Source organism: Arachis ipaensis, chromosome B03 (genome assembly GCF_000816755.2).
Source record: "Arachis ipaensis cultivar K30076 chromosome B03, Araip1.1, whole genome shotgun sequence".
NCBI lineage: Eukaryota > Viridiplantae > Streptophyta > Magnoliopsida > Fabales > Fabaceae > Arachis > Arachis ipaensis.
In genome coordinates this window covers 23,446,784-23,466,518 of record NC_029787.2, presented here as the reverse complement: position 1 = coordinate 23,466,518, position 19,735 = coordinate 23,446,784, and the positions used below count along the sequence as shown (strand labels likewise).

The following is a 19,735-nucleotide window of genomic DNA, read 5'->3' as shown; positions in this document are numbered from 1 at the left end:
GAAAGTGAGTTAGAGAAGAAAGACACTGAAAAATTAGAAGGCGTCGCAACGAGAGGAGTTGCACACGGAAGGCACGACGAGGAGAGTTAGAAGGGGATGCCGCGGCGTCGCAATAAAAAAAGCTGGACGCAAAGGGCACGGCGGAAATAGTTAAAGGAAGAGGATGTGGCGTCATTGGAATGAAAGTGTGCATATTTTTTAAGCGCAAATCTACTTTTTTTTTTTATTTTAAAAATTGATTTTTTAAAAAATTAGCTGCTAAGTTACCGAATTAAATAGATATCAAATTGATTACCTATATTTTCTCTTAATTAATCTAGCAATCTGTGCCTTCTTACTAAATCCTAGTATTTATAAGTTATTAGCTAGTATTGATAAATTGCAAATCTCTATTGAGATCCAGCTTAATCACTCTATAATGACTATAAGACTTTACAAAGGCAAGACGGATGGCCCTGGTACTATAAGTAGATATATTAATAATTGTTATGCTTATTTTACACCAATTAACTAATTAATCATGTGTTAAAAGATAAAATTAAAATTGAATTGAAGAGTAATTATTAGCATTCCTTATTTTTCTAAATATTCTGTAATTACTAAATGAGACAAAAAGAAACCGTATTTTTAGGTAACTAATAGTATACAACTAAAATTGTCAATTAAATAATGGAATTTGGTCAATTTTAAACATGAAAAATGCTACTCAGCCAATATAAAATATAAAGCAGCCAATAAATAGTCACAATATGATTTACAGTTAGGAGTAAATGCGGATCGGATTGGATCCAATATCCACAATTTTTAAATTTGGATCCGATCCAATTCGAATCGCAACTCGCATATTTACAGGTCGAATCAAATCGAGTATATCCGCAAAACATAAAAATAATTTATAAAATTATTTTTGTTAAAAAAATATGATAATTATTAGTTGAAATAAAACATAAAAAGAATATTACTTATTGATTTCTTTATTTTTGCAGATCGGATATGCGAATACCTACACAAAATCCGCAATTCGATCCTATTAGTGTACGGATCGGATCCAATCCGATATCCTTGCGAATCGAACCTATATCCGTAATTTTCGGATCGGATTCGGATACTGCGGATATGCAGATCGGATCCGATCCAAAAACACCTCTATTCACAATTTAGAAAATTATTAGCCAACATAAAATATAAAATCAGCCAATAAATTCACAATATCATTCACAATTTAAAATATTAACTGCTTTAATAATACCCAATTAAATGATTGTAAAAAATACATCTTCAGCTTTAATGTCTCAGACATTTTCTCTTTTGCATTTAAAATATAAAAACAGTATCATAAAAATATCAGTATATTCAAATCTAAGATCAAAACCTAAAAAAACAAATAACAAATCAAAACCAATACCTTATCAAAACAAAAATAACAAATCAAAATGGATGTGCTTGGTACTCTCCACCTGATTTAGTTCTCTGTTCTCCTTTTACCCCTTTTGCTCTCTTCTTCACATCCCCTTTAAATTCACATTCTCTCTTAGAAGGAACTCTACTTATGTGATATTAAAAACTACATAGTTGTATAGAGATGTTTCTTCTCAATTAAGACACGAAGACCCAACTCATATATTTGTGCTAGGTAATGAGGAGTGGCAACTTACCAAAGAAATTTGTGGTAAGTTAAAAATGTTGCATTATGTGACTGATGATATTTTCATGTATAATTTTATATATTATTTAATTAAAAAATAATTCAATAATTCTAACTGAACTCTAAATAAGACTCTAAACTTCTCAACCAATAACTTAACCCGTTCAATATTTGATTATTTTTTTTTTTTTAAAACCTCAATGATATTGTGTTTAAAGGGAGAACAACATTATTTGAAATTTAATTAAAATAGTTAATCATATTGACTGATTTTGTGTTAGCTAAAAAAAAATCTTATTTTTATTTAACGTTGATATTAGGGTAATTTACCCAAATAAATAAAATAGGTGAAAGCTTTACTCAAATACACAAAATAGATATTTCTTATCTGATTGTGCAAATTGACACTTCTATGTAAACTGTGAGAAGCTACCACGGTTTACAATTTTAACATAAACCGTGGCAACCTACCACGGATTATGAATTGTGTGGTTTGTGTGTAAACCGTGGCAAGCTCCAACGGTTTATGAAGGAGAAAATTTGACCGTAAACCGTTGTAGGTTACAACGGTTTAGGAACACCGAAATTCTATATATATGTGGGTGACATTCTACTTGCACAAGAGATCATTCTCACAATGGCAAGTGAGGAGGAGAGTGTTCTTGCCTTAGTGCATTGTTTTGGAAAAATTAAAAAAAGCAAAAGCCATGGTGTGAAGTTCACAGACAAAGAACCATTGAGTGTGTTCATCAGTTCGTCAAGCACTTTGTCAGATCTAAAGAACAGCATCTTGCAGAAGCTTGGCGTCTTTGGTACGAAGTGGGTGAAGAAGCTATTCTACAAGATTCCCATCGCAGTTGTCTCGACGGGTGTTCAGTATGATACCTTTGTGCTAGCGGCTGATGAAGATATTAGGGTTCTGTTCCATTGTGTTAGGAGTTTTCCAGAGATCCGAATTCACGAGTTGTTTGCGAAGTTGGAGGTTGGTGTCGATAGTTCTGGGGCATCAGCTCCATTTCATAGCTCGACTGCCGCGGGAGGTGCGTCTAGTTTGATGCCTGCGGTCAGACCGTATCTTCCGCCGGTGGGTTCCCCTACGTTCGCGGCTGATTTAGAGCGAACGGTGGTTGTTGGTTCTGTACAGTTGGAGAATGAAGGAATCTTTGAGCAGCCTGATGTCGTGGGCACCGGTGGTTGCCAGTTACCTTATATGGAAGGCTTTGGTGAACCTGATAGAGTAGAGAATGCAATGTGTGACGATGACTCTGACCAGGAGCCTGTCGATATCATCGGGGACAGCGACGACGACACAGGTGCCAATCCACATGCGTAGCATGGGCCTTCAAGTTCTGCTTCTCAACAGTACCCTCCACACTTCTCCACACTAAACTTGGAGGTTCTTGGTCAACAGGAGGACGGTGGTAACACGGTCGGGGGCTCTTCTACAGAATTTCAGATTGGGCAATCTTTCCAGAATAAAGATGAGGCTGTGCTGACTGCTGAGTGTGAAGGACTATAGCATCCGGCGAGGTGTTGAGTATAGAGTCATCGAATCAGATCATCTGAAGTATCATGGAAACTGCAAGCAATTCGGCAAGGGTTGTACTTGGTTGATTCGCATTGCACTGCGTGCACGAAAGGGCACTTGGGAGGTTAGGAGGTACAACGGGCCACACACATGCTTGGCAACCTCTATTTCCAGTGATCACCGTCAGCTGGATTACCACGTTATCTGTGCGAGGATTCTTCCGTTGGTTAGGGCAGATGCTGCAGTTACGGTAAAGGTACTGCAACAAGCTACAGAAGCCGATTATGGTTTCAGGCCTAGTTACAGGAAGGTTTGGATGGCGAAGTAGAAGGCAGTGGTACAAATATATGGAGATTGGAAAGAGTCGTACGCGGAGTTGCCACGTTGGATGCTAGGAGTACAGTCAACAATGGCCGGAACAATAACCGTGTTGAAGACCTCTCCTGTTTGGCTTCGTGGTGAGGTTGATGAGTCGACGGTGTACTTTCACCGATTATTCTGGACATTCCCACCCTGTATCAAGGCATTCCGTCATTACAAGCCCCTCGTCAGTATTGACGGTACCCACTTGTATGGCAAGTATGGAGGGACATTGCTGTTGGTGATAGCGCAGGATGGGAACTCCAACATCCTCCCCATTGCATTCGCCCTTGTGGAAGGATAGTGGTAGACGGTTCGGGCACATGACAACCAATATCAGTGAATGTGTGAACTCGGTGCTAAAGGGAACTCGAAACCTCCCGGTCACATCGTTGGTTCAGTCAACTTACGGGAGGCTTGCTCAGCTTTTTGTGGTACGGGGACAAACAGCAGAGGCACAACTCGGATCTGGTAATGAATTTTGCCAGGCATTGGCCAAGGCAATTGATCGGAATCTAAGAGACTCAAGGTGCTTCACTGTCACGTTATACGACAGGCATCAATCGGAGTACACCGTGGCCGAGACAACACCAACTGGGCGCTTCTCGCTGGGTAGCTATAGAGTTTCCCTTAAAGATCACAGATGCGACTGTGGCCACTTTCAGGCGCTGCATTATCCTTGTTGCCACGCCATTGCATGTTGCGCCTACTCCCGCCTTAATTGGCGTCATATGTTCACGAGGTCTATCGTATGAGTGAAGTTTTCAACGTTTACAAGCAGGGTTTTGTTCCGCCTATCCCTGAAGACTTATGGCCTCCATATGCTGGGCCAACCATCATTCCTGATCCTAACATGAGGCGTGCAAAGGAAGGTCGTCCAAGGGCAACCAGGATCTGTGGTAGTATAGATCAGTCTCTGGAGAACCAGCCGAAGCGCTGTGGGCTATGCCGTCAGGCTGGGCATACGCGGAGGAACTGTGACCAGCGAAGACATACTACCGGGGGGGATGCGTAGATCCCATTACCTTGTTGTTTTAGTTGTTTTTTTAACTGTTCAGCTGAGTTATGTATGGTTGGTTAAGTCTATGAATGTCACCATGTTGATTTTCTGCATTAATTTCATATGAATAAAATTCGTTTATTTTAGATGTTTGATTGCATCAATGTGGTATCATTTAGACTGCGCATGATAACTGTGACGGAAATAATGTATATAATAGAAGCTCAAACCGCTTAAACTATCAAATACATAGCAGATAACATATTAGACAATTCTCAAACCTTTTTAACTATCAAATACATGGCAGATAATAAATTACAGAAGTCTGAAATACATAAGGCTAAATAGCATGCGAAGAACATAAACTAACATAGTTCCTACCGGACATGACAATATGACATAACTAATCAGAATCCTCAATGGTGTCACTGTCATCATCGTCGAACTGACCGAGCAGGTGACCTCCGGTGCCACACAATGGAGGACGCCTCACCCTCCTAGGTCTTTGCTCTGCCACTGGTCCTGATGGCTGTGCGGGAACGCTGCTGAATGCTGAGGCTAGGGTCCCTCCTAAAGGGATCCATGGGTCAGTCGGAGATGCTGCAGGCTCGTTGAGATCAACGGCCAACTGAGGAAGAACATCATCAGTTTGTGGCTGTGGATCAGCAAACTGGGACTGGTCGTCAGGCATCTGTAGCCTATAATGGGTCCCATCATCATCCATGAGCATGTCTGCTATATCCCTATAGAACTCTGACTCAGTAACAGGATCATCGATGTCCATCCCAACAGCCGCGGTGGTATACCCAGCAAACGCATGTGGGGCGACATTCCCAAAGAGCTGAGAGCTACTACCCACATCGTAGGTCGCCTGATCCATAGCTGAGGCTGAACCAACTACATCCTCACCAACACCATACTGAGTGCCCTGATCATCAACGGAAGGTGCTCTACCTCGAGCCCCTCCACGGCCGTCCCACCCTGCCTGTCGTCTGCCTCTACGTCGAGGAACACGATAATCCGCCGCATCTCCATGATCAGCTCTAGGGATGTCCTCCTCCAAACGGTCAGCCAGCTCTCGCCACTCTCGATCCGTGGTACGGGTGCCTATACGCTGACGCCGATCTACTCGCCTGTTATCTGGTCTGTCGTAAACGTGCACTCTAGGAGGTGCCTGCGACGACCCTCTGTGACGAGCCTCCTCAGTCAACACAATTGGCCTAGGATCCTGAAATGCAACATCTGGGGATAGAAATCTGTGCGTCACACGGTACCACCACTCCAGGTAGTCTGATGATGGATCGGGATCAAGGACTCAATCGACCCAGATGAATGAATGAAGCCGGTTCTCCCAATGCTAATGCCACTCCCGATAATACGTGGGGAACCACCTGTCCCCACCCCTTCCATCCTTCGCATGTAGCCAATCTATGTTCAGAGCTGGCTCAGGGAGATGCTGAAAACTGCCAAACTGCGGTAGAATCCGGTCGACCTGATGCCACTCAATCGCAGCAAAATATATCAGGCTAGTGACGGCCGTCCATAGCCTACGGTGCTTGTCAGCTAGTATCTCCGGGTGAATAACAGCACCAACCTCGGCAGAAGAATAAGGCTCCCACACAAACTGTATCGAAATAGTAAGGGTTTCGTCAGACCACGATACTTAACATAAACCACTGAAACTAAGAGCAATAACTAAATGACTCACATCGTGGACACGCAATCAATCCAAGGAAAGGCGTGCAGACACTAATCTTTGATCCCCTGGATCGTTCCTCGGCATAAACGTAGCCCACCTACAATTTTAATTTAAATCATATCATAACTAGAAATAACACATAATGTTGAACAACTTGTGAACCAAAAATAATAAACCGTACCTGGAGGCAAGAGGAAACCCAATTACATCAAACCCACTAGGCCTCAACGTGGGAAACCTCCAGAAAATCCAAGACTGTAGAAGCTGTAGCGGCTCGGCTAAGTTAACAACGTTTCTGTTCGTCCCACGACAAAGACATCTATACAACCAGGCCAGTGCAGCCGAACCCCAGCTATATCTGCCCAAGTCGTCCAACGATGCCAAATAAGGCAACCAATGAAGGTGGACCCGATTTGCATTTTTGTCCGCAAACAGCTGAGACGACAATAGCATCAGAATATAAGCACGTGCATATATACGCACGGTCTCATCAGTAGCATCTGCTGGGAGAACCCGGAACCTCTCATGGAACCATGTGTAGCACACTGTCATCTGCTTTACTTTACTCTGCGGAGGTAACTCCCCAAACAACTCGCGGAACCACACCCATGCTGGTCTACTGTGCTCCATCAGATTCTCAAACTCAGTCAGGCACCCGCTGACGGGCTCACCATCGATCGACAAACCCAGCTGATATGCCACATCTTGCAAAGTAATACTGCACTCACCAAAGGGCATATGGAAGGTGTGCATCTCAAGACGCCACCGCTCAATAAATGCGCTAAGGAGAGGCTCATCAACCCAGAACCACTGGCTGTTCAGCCTAGCCAAATGATACAAGCCCGCCGTCTCCAGGTAGGGTATAATCCGGTCGTGTAAGGTCATGTTGTCTCCTAACGCCGCTAATCACCCTAACAGGCTGCAAAATGTGGGCAACAAAATCCCTCAACATACGACCATTACTAATAACATCAGACGTAATTTATAAAAAATTATTACAAGCCTCACATTGTTTTTCTTAATTCCCTAATTATAGCAATAACAGTGATTATAATAATAAGCGGTCCAATACTAACAAAATCTAAGAGTAACAATAATAACTACCATTATCAGAAAAGAGGACAACAATAATAATAATAACAATAAAACTACTAATACTATGCACTCAGAATAATAACAAAAATTAAATGTAAAAAAATAATTCTACTAACAACAACCATAATAATATCAATATTTATATAACTAATAATAATAAGAATAATAATAATAATAATAATAATAACTAACCTCGGCGTCGATGTATCCAGCCACGTGAGCGACGCCATTTAGTCGGTACAAGCGATCCTCATCCTCCATGCTCCACCAACTAAACCTCTTTCCAACCTTCTTTACTTTTCACAGATTCTCTCAAATCAACAACCCCCAAATTTTGCCTTGTGTCACAAATGATCCGTGAGAAGCTTCAGCGGATTATGTATTTATAGACCATCACACGTAAACCCTGGTAACCCATAGCGGTTTACGTTCATGTCGCACTCTTCAAAAACCGTGGGAGCTTGCCACGGTTTATGCTTAGCTTTCTCTCTTCGTAACCGTTGGAGCTTGCCACGGTTTACACACAAACCACAAACACCATAATCCGTAGTAGCTTGCCACGGTTTATGTTAAAATCAGAAACCGTGGTAGCTTCCCACGGTTTACATAGAAGTGTGAAAATGCACATGTACGTAAGGGATTTCTGTTTTGTGTATTTGAGTAAAGCTTTCACCCTATTTATTTATTTGGGTAAATTGCCCTTGATATTATGTCAGTATAACTTTGAGATTTTTATGTTGTTAGTATAAAAAATTTTGTCGATTCCACCTAGCGGAATAAGATTTGGTTATTGTTGTTATTAGTATAAAAACTTTTAATATAATTTTCTTTGAGAATCATGGTTCTGAGAATTGAAATAAATTGAGTTAACCGAAAATGATCACTAAATCAGTTTAGTTCAGAAATAAAGACCAATTGTCTCTAAATAATCAAAAACTAGTAAATCAATTGAACCAACCCAAGTTTTAGTTATTAACCAAGAAAACAATTAAAAGGTTAATAAACTACAAAGAAATGAAGAATTTATCACTTAGCAGAAATAGAACAAATGCTGGAAAGTGAAAAAACTGAGGAACATAAACTCCATATTACCTCTTACCAATTCGTAATATGATACATTTCACATACATAGTGTTACGGTGGGTAACCGGAGATTAATGGGCTGGATGGCGTTGGTTGGCCCAAACGTATGAATGAGGTGGTTTTCGAGTGGATCTGTTACTCGGTGTTCCTCCGTCCGACTTGTACGTGTGAAAGAATGGGGGTGGTACCTGCAAAGACACTCCGATGCCTAAGTTAGCAAGAGTGTGAGCAGGTTAGAGAGTATTGGTTTTTTAGAAAAAGAAATGGCTTCTGTAGATGCTCTCTCTCACTGGGTTGATGTCACAGTCTTAGGGGAGGAAATCTCAGTCGATTCTGAGTTTATCACCCATCTTCGTACTCGCCACAGAATTTGTTCTTCTGAGGAGGACGAGCCGAAGTATGAGTTAGTGGCCCCAGGTCCAGAAGACCGGGTTTGCTTTGGGAGGGCTAATGAGGCGGCCTCCCATTTTTTCTTTATGTATGAGTGTATGATCACCCGTTTGGGTGTTTTTCTTCCTTTTTCAGACTTTGAGATGTCTGTTTTACGTCATTGCCGAGTCGCTCCTACCCAGCTTCACCCCAACTCTTGGGGTTTTTTGAAAATTTATCAATTCATCATCCAGGCTTTAGAGTTCCCAACTTCTTTAAAGATTTTTCCATCTTTTTCATATGACAAAACCCTTTAGTGGGCTAAACAATAAACAACAGTGGGTATCGTTCCGAGCCATACAAGGTAGGAGAATTTTCACCCTTTTTGATGAATCCTTCCACGACTTCAAAAACTATTTTTTCAAAGTGCAAGCTGTAGAGGGTCACCACCCCTTTTTCCTAGATGATAATTCTTCCCCCCGCTTTCCTTTATACTGGTTGGAGGCCTCCCCTTGTGAAAAATATGGTCTTGACGACCTGGATGATGTGGAGGCAGCCATTGTGGGATTCCTCCGTGAAGTTTGGGGGAGGTCTCCGTACTTGGACACGAAAAAGTTTCTCCAGGGGTCTCCGAGTTTTATCCAGGCGCAACTAGGTAGCTTTCATTTGGTTTTTCGACTTGTCTGATTAATTCTTCCGACTTGTCTAATCTATCAATTGTTGCTTTTTTCAGAGATGGCCAAAACAAATGCCCAGGAGTCTTACCAAAGAGTTCAGGAGGCCAAGGCGAGGTCTCGTGCCAGGTCTGGTGGTGCTAGGGCGGTTGTCTCTCCTCCTCCTCCTCCTCGGAACGTCGGGACTCCCTCCCAACCTATTGTGATTTCCTCTTCTGCTTTCTCTCTACCACCCCCTCTGTCCGACCTACTCCTGAACCAGAGAAGAGGAAGCGTAAGACCTTAGAGTCTGGCGCTTCTGGTGAGGCGGACGCTCTTGCGTTCGTCCGAAAGAACATTTATCCCCATGCTCGTATGAGCATAGATGATGTTTCTGTTCGGCACTACCTCACTGTTGTGGTTGAGGAGAGTCTCAAGGCGGGAGTTTGTGACAAACTCTTAGATATATTTGAGAAGACTCCTCTCAGCTCTTTAGGGATGACCTCGAGGGTCGAGGAGCTGGAAGGCAGGCTTCGCATATATCAGGAGCACGAGAGGGAGTTGGAGGGTGATCCTTCTACTCCTCTTGCAAAGAAGTAATTTGTTGGCTATTGGGGGTCCGGCCTGTGGGCCCCCCCTTTTTAAACTCTTTATATTTATTTGTTGATGTTTGAACAATTTTTGGCCTTTTAAGGCCATAAACAAAATAGTTTTATCATACCCTTTTTTGATAAGGGTTTAATTTTAACGATTAAATAAATACCCCTTTTTTTTGGATAAGGGTTTTGAGTTACCTTGTGCGTGCATGCTTTTCTATTCATAGTTCTTTTGATTTTTGATCTTTTCTGGAAAAAATCTTTTCTTTGGGCTTGTCTGCTTTTCTGAATCTTTTTTATCTTCGGGGCAGCCTTATAATCTTTTCTTAGTTTTTTCCTATCTCTTTTCGTTATTCCTAGTACTCAATTTCATTTTATTGAGCTTTTCGTGACTTAGGTTACTTTTGCGATTCATTTTAGTTTTACTCGGTTTCGCATTCCGACTTATGAGTCGGACTGCTCCCGAGTTTATCATGATCGACTTCCATAGCCTCTTTACGCCGACTTGTACCTCGTCGTTTTATCCTGACGACCATCTAGGTCGGTTCATGGGATTTTCACGTTTTGTCGAGCTTAAATTGGCGCGTTTTGTAGAAAGAGAATAAAAAAGGGAATTTAAAAGAGATATATGAAAGAGATCTTTATTAATTGAGGAGGTACCTTATTGCTACTAAGGGCTTTTGACAATCTATTTTTCCTTAGCCCCTACTGTGATGCCTCGTTAAAAACCCTTTTCAGAAAAAACCCTTTGATTTTGGGAAAAAATCATGAAGTTGGGAAAAGAGTACATCAGGGAGTAGGGTTCGCTTTTAGCTGTAGTACCTTTTCATATTACAAGCATGCCATGATCTTGGTAACTCGTTGCCGTCGAAGTCGGTTACCCTGTAATAGCCTTTTCCTAAGACCTCGTTGATCTTGTATGGTCCTTTCCAATTAGCAGCGAGCTTTCCTTCCCCAGATTTGTTGACTCCAATGTCGTTTTTGATTAGGACCAAGTCATCTGGGGTGAAACTCCTTCGAATGACTTTTTTGTTGTATCTTGCGGTCATCCTTTGCTTCAACGCTGCTTTTCTTATCTGGGCTTCTTCTCGGACTTCGGGGAGCAAGTCGAGCTCCTCTTTGTGCCCCTGTATATTCCCGATCTCATCGTGAAAAATCACTCTTGGGCTTTGCTCATTGACCTCTATTGGGATCATGGCTTCTACGCCATAAACTAGTCGGAAGTGTGTTTCTCCAGTGGCGGATTGGGGGGTTGTTCTGTAAGCCCATAGTACTTGTGGGAGCTCTTTAGCCCAAGCTCCTTTCGCATCTTGTAATCTTTTCTTCAGCCCTGCCAGTATGATTTTGTTGGCTGCTTCGGCTTGCCCATTGGCTTGTGGGTGTTCCACCGAGGTGAACTGGTGTTTGATGTTCATACCGGCTACTAGGCTTCTAAAGGTGGAGTCGGTGAACTGGGTTCCATTGTCTGTGGTAATGGAATAAGGTATCCCATACCTTGTGATGATATTTTTGTAGAGGAACCTCCGACTTCTTTGTGCAGTGATAGTGGCCAGTGGTTCTGCTTCTATCCACTTTGTGAAATAATCTATTCCCACTATTAGGTACCTGACTTGTCCTGGCGCCTGAGGAAAATGGCCTAACAAATCCATTCCCCATTTTGCAAAGGGCCACGGAGAATTGATGCTAATGAGCTCCTCTGGAGGAGCCACGTGGAAATTTGCGTGCATTTGACATTGTTGGCACTTTTTCACAAACTCTGTGGCATCTTTCTGCAAGGTTGGCCAATAGAATCCGGCTCGGATTACTTTTCTGGCTAATGACTTTGCTCTGAAATGGTTTCCGCAGATTCCACTATGTACTTCCTCTAATACCTCGGTGGTTCTGGAGGTCGGTACACATTTTAATAATGGCGTTGATATCCCTCTTCTGTAGAGGATATTTCTTGCCAAGGTGTAGTGTTGTGCTTTTCTTCGGATTTTCTTGGCCTCCTTTTCCTCCTTGGGGAGGATGTCGAATTTCAGGTATTCGACTAAGGGGTTCATCCATCCGAGGTTTAATCCGACCACTTCGAAGACTTCTTGTTTGTCTTCTATTTTTACCACTGAAGGTTCCTGGAGAGTCTCTTGAATCAGGCTTCTGTTATTTCCTCCTGGCTTAGTACTTGCTAACTTGGATAGGGCATCTGCTCTGCTGTTTAGATCCCGAGTTATGTGTTTCACCTCGGTTTCTGCAAAGCGCCCAAGGTGCTCCAAAGTTTTTTCCAAGTACCTCTTCATGTTTGGGTCCTTTGCCTGATATTCTCCACTTATTTGGGAGGTCACCACTTGGGAGTCGCTGTATATCATCACCTTTGTAGCACCGACTTCTTCTGCCAGCTTCAGTCCTGCGATCAAGGCTTCATACTCTGCCTGATTATTTGAAGCTGGGAATTCAAACTTGAGGGAAACCTCTATCTGGGTTCCCCTTTCATCTACCAATATTATGCCTGCACCACTTCCTGTTTTGTTGGAGGATCCATCTACATAGAGTTTCCATGTAGTTGGTTTATCCTCTTGATCTCCTGCGTATTCTGCAATAAAGTCGGTGAGGCACTGGGCTTTAATCACCGTCCGAGTTTCATACTTCAAGTCGAACTCGGAGAGCTCTATTGCCCATTGAACCATTCTTCCTGCAACATCCGTCTTTTGGAGGATTTGCTTCATGGGTTGGTTCGTGCGGACTCTTATTGTATGAGCTTGAAAGTAAGGCCGTAGTCTTCGTGAGGCTACCACTAAGGAGTAGGAAAATTTCTCTAGTTTGTGGTACCTTAGCTCAGGGCCCTGTAGAACTTTACTGATGAAATAGATTGGGTGTTGACCGTCCTCGTCTTCTCTTATCAAGGCTGCTGAGACAGCCTTGTCTGCCACGGATAGGTATAGGACGATGTCTTTTCCGGCTACAGATCGGGTCAAAATAGGAGGTTGGCTCAAAAATTTTTTGAACTCCTGGAACGCCTCCTCGCATTCGGGAGTCCATTCAAACTGGTGTCCCTTTCTCAATAGGGAGAACAGTGGAAGGGATCTTAGTGCTGATCCTGCCAAAAACCTGGAGAGAGCTGCAAGTCGGCCGTTAAGTTGTTGGACTTCTCTTAAATAAGTCGGACTTCTCATTTCCAGGATAGCTCTGCACTTATCGGGATTGGCTTCGATCCCTCTTTGCGTTAGCATGAATCCCAGAAATTTTCCTGCCTCCACCGCGAAGGCGCACTTTGCAGGATTTAGTCTCATCCCGTGCGACCTTATGGTGTCAAAGACTTGTGAAAGGTCAGGCAAGAGGTCGACTTCTTTCTTGGTCTTTACCAGCATATCGTCGACGTATACTTCCATTAAGCTTCCTAGGTGAGAGGCAAACACCTTATTCATCAACCTCTGGTAGGTGGCTCCTGCGTTTTTTAATCCGAATGGCATGACCACGTAGCAAAAGTTGGCTCTGGGTGTGATGAATGATGTCTTCTCTTGGTCTGGCTCGTACATCGGGATTTGGTTATACCCCGAGTAGGCGTCCATGAACGACACGTATTGATACCCCGAGCTAGAGTTTACTAGGGCATCAATGCTTGGTAGTGGATAAGGGTCCTTGGGACATGCCTTATTTAAGTCGGTATAGTCGACGCACATCCTCTATTTGCCATTTTGTTTTTTGACTAGCACTACATTGGCTAGCCATGTTGGGTATTTGACTTCTCTGATGAAGCCAGCTTCCAGGAGCGCCTGTACTTGCTCTTTCACTACTAGGGCTCGCTCTGGGCCGAGCTTGCGTCTTCTTTGTTGCACAGGTCGGGACCCCGAGTAGACCGAGAGTTTGTGGGACATGAGCTCGGGATCTATCCCAGGCATGTCGGAGGCCTTCCAGGCGAAGAGATCGGAATTATCTCTTAGGAGCTTAGTCAACCCTTGTCTTAGGATTTCCCCTAGGTTGGCTCCTATGTGGGTGGTTTTTCCTTCCTCTTCGCCGACCTGAATCTCCTCGGTTTTTCCCCCGGGCTGTGGTCGCAGCTCTTCTTTAATCCTTGCTCCACCGAGCTCTATTGTGTGGATTTCTTTGTTCTTTCCTCTCAGGTTTAGGCTTTCATTGTAGCATTTCCTTGCCAACTTCTGATCTCCCCTCACCGTTGCTATCCCCGTTGAGGTCGGGAATTTCATGCAGAGGTGGGGCGTCGATACCACCGCTCCGAGTCGATTAAGGGTAGTTCTGCCAATTAAAGCATTATAGGCTGACCCTACTTCGATGACTATGAAGTCTATACTCAGAGTCTTTGATTTTTCCCCCTTTCCAAAGGTGGTGTGGAGGGGCAAAAATCCTAGTGACTTTATTGGCGTGTCGCCTAATCCGTACAAGGTGTCGGGGTAGGCTCTTAACTCTTTCTCATCTAATCCCAGTTTGTCGAAAGCGGGCTTAAAGAGGATGTCCGCTGAACTTCCTTGGTCTACTAGTGTTCTGTGGAGATGGGCATTTGCCAGGATCATGGTAATTACCACTGGGTCATCGTGCCCTGGGATTATTCCTTGCCCATCCTCCTTCGTGAATGAAATGGTAGGGAGGTCAGATGACTCCTCTCCGACCTAGTAAACTCTCTTGAGATGTCTTTTACGAGAAGATTTTGTGAGTCCCCCTCCCGCAAACCCTCCTGAGATCATATGGATATGTCTCTCCGGAGTTTGTGGTGGTGGGTATCTTCTATCCATATCATCTCGCTTTCTTTTTCCATGACTGTCCGACCTTTCTATGAGATATCTGTCAAGCCGACCTTCTCTGGCCAGTTTTTCTATCACATTTTTAAGGTCGTAACAGTCGTTTGTGGAGTGCCCATATATCTTATGGTACTCACAGTAATCACCGCGGCTCCCCCCTCTTTTATTTTTAATGGGCCTGGGAGGGGGCAGCCTTTCGGTATTGCAAATTTCTCTGTATACATCCACTACAGGAACTTTTAGTGGAGTATAAGAGTGATATTTTCTTGGCCTATCGAGGCCGAGTTCTTCCTTCTTCTTGGCTTCCCTCTTCCTCTCTTTTGTCGAGGGAGGATGACCAGGTCGCCCACTCAGGTCTCTTAGCTTAGCATTTTCTTCCATATTGATGTACTTTTCAGCTCTTTCCTGTACATCACTTAGAGAGATGGGGTGTCTTTTGGATATGGACTGTGAGAAGGGACCTTCTCTAAGACCATTGACTAGCCCCATGATGACTGCCTCGGTGGGCAGGTCTTGAATCTCCAAACATGCTTTGTTGAACCTTTCCATATAGGCCCGTAAGGACTCCCCGACCTCCTGTTTTATTCCCAGGAGACTTGGTGCATATTTTACTTTGTCTTTCTAGATGGAGAACCTCATCAAGAACTTCCTTGAGAGGTCTTCAAAACTGGTAATCGACCTCGGAGGGAGGCTGTCGAACCACTTCATCGCTGCTTTTGACAAGGTTGTCGGAAAAGCTTTGCATCGCGTAGCATCAGAAGCGTCAGCCAGATACATCCGACTTTTAAAGTTGCTCAAATGATGCTTTGGATCAGTGGTTCCGTCGTAGAGGTTCATATCGGGGCTTCTAAAATTTTTCGAAACTTTTGCCCTCATTATGTCCTCACTAAAAGGATCTTCTCCCCTAAGGGCGAATCTTCTCTACCGTCGTGGGAGTTCTGACCTTTGAGGGAGGATTCTAACTTTAAAAGTTTTCTTTCTAACTCTTTTCGTCGCTCCATCTCCTCTTTTAGGTTCTTTTCGGTTTCCTTTTGTCGCTCCCGTTCCTGTTCTAGCTGCTTGAGGCGACTGTGGACTAATCCCGTGAGCTCAATTGCGTGGGATGGTCCTTCTTTCTCTGATTCGCGCCCCTCCGAAGAATTTACCTTCGGGTTTTTGATTCCGGAGGTGCCTTCCCTGTGTTGATCATTGGCTTCCTGGTGAAGGGTCTGGTCTGCCTCATTGTTTTCAGTGTTCAGATTCTCTTGTTTAGAATCTGTCTCCACATGACCCTCTTCAAGGGATCTATCCGCCATCACTGGTTGATCTCTCGGGTCCCCGGCAACGGCGCCAATGTTACGGTGGGTAACCGGAGATTAATGGGCTGGATGGCATTGGTTGGCCCAAACGTATGAAGGAGGTAGTTTTCGAGTGGATCTGTTACTCGGTGTTCCTCCGTCCGACTTGTACGTGTGAAAGAATGGGGGGTGGTACCTGCAAAGACACTCCGATGCCTAAGTTAGCAAGAGTGTGAGCAGGTTAGAAAGTATTGGAACTTAGAGATACCTGAATGGTGTCAGTGTATTTATAGTGGTGAACCAATAACCACCGCTGAAGTAGTGCCACCTTTTTAGGTGGATAACCGTTCCCATATCTTAGGGAGGTTAAGATATGGCTCTATGAAGTGGTTAGAGAGTTTCTAGGGGCAGTTACTCATTCGAATGAGTGTTATCTGTCAGCTAACCCTCGTATCCGACTTCTTTGGAGCAGGTCGTGTTCAGTACCGACTTCTTGGGATGAAGGCTGGTACTGGGTGAGGGCCAACCCTTTGGGTTGGGCTTCTTTGCTTGGATCCTGGGCCTTTATTATTGGAACAGGATATGAACACATAGCTACTTTTAAAATGTATATATACATATATAAAAAAAATATCTGAGTCATGCCATAAAACATAACAAGCATCATTATAGTAAGAAAAAAGAAAAAAAAAATCTGAGTTGTGCATCATTTGGGTCAGATTACAAAATTATTGTCATTAACATGAACAATAACGACACCATAGTTCAATGGGCACACAGCTTCTACAAAATTTCTACTAGCTAATTCCAAATTAAGAAATAAACTGCACATCATCCACTATAAATAATTTACACAGCTATCCTGGCCTGGATTTTGGGCATATTTTGCCAAGTTCAAATTTGTTATTTTTACTCGGTATTCGTACCTTTGCTAGCCAGTCAGAAGTTGTATTTTATACTTCAATTAATTTATTCTATAAAATTTGTATATACTAATTTTATATAAGATAGACCAGTTTAATCTAATTTATTTCGAATCAATTTAGAGTCACGTCAAAATAGACCTGATAAACTATTTCGGTCAGTCTAGATCTAATTGAACCCAGCCTACGTTAGTCAACTTAGTATGCTTCCTCTTACTATTATCCCCATTGTGACTCAATTATTTCACAAAATTTCCATGTTCTAGATGAGCTCATGTTTTAGCATTTGCTTTCATCATATCCAGGGCCTCAAGTCCTTCTAAATATGTGCATTGCATCAATGTCGTTACAATGCAGTAACTCTCAAAATGAGGAACACATCCAGCCCCAATTACATGACTTAATGCCCGTTAGGACTAAAGATTCACCCTCAAATCTGATCAACACAACGAAACGATAATAAATAATTAAAACTCCCAAACAAAAGATGATCTCCAAGATTCGTCTCAAGTTCTAGTACTATATGCACAACAAGAGATGTTGCCGCTCCAACCAAGTAGACTGATAGGATCAGGAATCTAGCAGAATTAGGGGATTTTATTGATAAATTAGGGATTGTAAATCACAATCACTTATTAGAGTACACTGTTATAACTATCAATGGTAGAAAACATTTTTCCTCTCCTGAACTAACAAACTTAATAGAATTTTCTAACTAACTAAACTAACTAATCCCAAGTATTTATAGGTAGCAGCTAGGCATAACACTCCTGCTCCTAAACCTGCAAAAGTAGCTTAAAAGGACCAACAAACAGTCATCCAGCAACAATTAGGAATTAAGCAGAGAAAGCAATTGAAAATCACCCCATCAACTCCTTACCTTTCCTCCTATAAACCAAGCCAAACATGTTTCTATCATTACTCCCCCCTTAGGCAAACACCTTGTCCTCAAGGTGGAACTCCGCAAAGGAGCGTCGTAGCGCGGCAGCCTCTCCTTAACTATCTTCGCATGATGGAAGACCTTGCCAACGAACCAAGTACTCTAAGGAGCCATCCCCAGCTGACCTTGATGCCAAAATACCCATGGGTTGCATAATTAACTCACCATCCTCTGCCATTACTGGTGGTAAAACCTGAGGTTGCTGTGATGTCGAGACAACCTTTAATCTGCTCACGTGGGAGACCGGGCAGAGCTTGCACCTGTCTGGCAGCGTCAATCGATATGCTACTGTTCCCACTCTCTCAAGTACTTCAAAAGGCCCATAAAAGCAAGGACTCGGCTTTCATTCATCCTCCGAGCCAAGGAACGCATTCGGTAAGGTGGTAGCTTGAGGTACACCCAATCTCCTAACTCGAACTCCACCTCCCTTCACTCTTTATCTGCTGTTTGCTTCATTCTGTGCTGAGCTTGTGCCAAATGATACTTTAACTCAGCTAGAACTGCATCCCTTGTTGCTGTCAATGTAGCCACTTCCTCAACATGTGACGTGTATGTTTCTCCTTGGAGTAAAATCGGGCGAGCCACCCCATAAACGGTCTGAAATGGGGTAGTGCGAGATGAAGTGTTAAAGGTCGTGTTAAACCAATATTCTGCCCATGGCCACCACTCCAACCACCTCTTTGGATACCCACCCACAAAGCATCCAAGTAGGTCTTGAGGCACCTATTCACCACCTCCTCTACCCGTTCGTCTGTGGGTGAAACGTTGTCCTATACTTCAGCTTCATGCTCGCCACCTGAAATAATTCATACCAGAATCTGCTCATGAAAACTCTATATCGGTCAGAAACAATGGATTTCGAAAACCGATGATGCTTTACCACTTCCTTAATGAAAACTGCAACCACCTCCTTGCCTGAGAAAAGGTGTGATAATGGGATAAAATGGACATATTTGCTCAGTCGGTTGACCACCACAAAAATGGTGTCCATGCCCTTCGACTTGGGCAAGCTGACCACGAAGTCCAACGTGATATGTTCCCATATTCTCTCCAGAATTGGCAAGGGTTGCAGCAGTCACGCTGGCTTAAGCGCGGCGTACTTGCTTTGTTCGCAAGAGGAACAAGCTGCCACATAATCTTTACATGTCACTGCATCCCCTTCCAATAGACTGCTGCCACCAGCCTCTTGTACATTCGAAAATACCCCAAATGGCCCCCAATCCCGCTGTCATGATGCTCGGCCAATAAGGAGGGTATGTGAGCCAAATTTGTTGGCAACACTGCTCTTCCCTGATAGAACAGACTCCCCTTTCTTAAGGAGTAACCAAGAAAATCCTTAGATCCCTGCTGCAAGGCAACTACAACTATCTGCAGCTCCGGATCTTCTTTTATCTCAGCGTCCACACTTTCCTAAAGATTTACATGCACTACCGAAATAGCATTGGCTACCGTTTGCCGCGAAAGAGCATCTGCTACCTTATTTTCCAGTCCCGGCCGATACTTGATGTCGAAATCCAAGCCTAGCAACTTTGTTGTCCATTTGTGGTGAGCCGGATCCATCACCCACTGCTCGGTGGAAAATTTCAGACTCCACTGGTCCATAAGTAGAAGTGACTTCACAACAAGTAATGGCGCCATTTCAAGACAGTAAGCACCACCGCCATTAATTCCCTCTCATAAGTTGATTTTGACGCGTTCTTGGAAACAATGCTTGACTTAAAAATACAATGGGGTTCCCCTATTGAGACAGCATAGCCCCCCACCCTTCGCTCGAGGCGTCGGTCTCTATGACAAACTCTTTCTTAAAATCTGGGACAGCCAATGTGGGAAGGGCTGC

General features: G+C 43.4%; 1 protein-coding gene across 1 annotated transcript; it reads left to right on the top strand.

Moving 5' to 3' along the window:
• On the top strand, positions 2,283-3,501 carry LOC107632592. Its single transcript, XM_016336258.1, has 2 exons — positions 2,283-2,974; positions 3,165-3,501. Exons 1-2 carry the CDS (start codon positions 2,283-2,285, stop codon positions 3,499-3,501), a joined length of 1,029 nt encoding a protein of 342 aa, XP_016191744.1.

Bases quoted from the DNA above. Each gene is read 5' to 3' on its own strand.
- LOC107632592 (XM_016336258.1), top strand. From the start codon at position 2,283: ATGGCAAGTGAGGAGGAGAGTGTTCTTGCCTTAGTGCATTGTTTTGGA. The intron at 2,975-3,164 runs GTAGCATGGGCC...GAAGGACTATAG, and splicing joins ACAGGTGCCAATCCACATGC to CATCCGGCGAGGTGTTGAGT.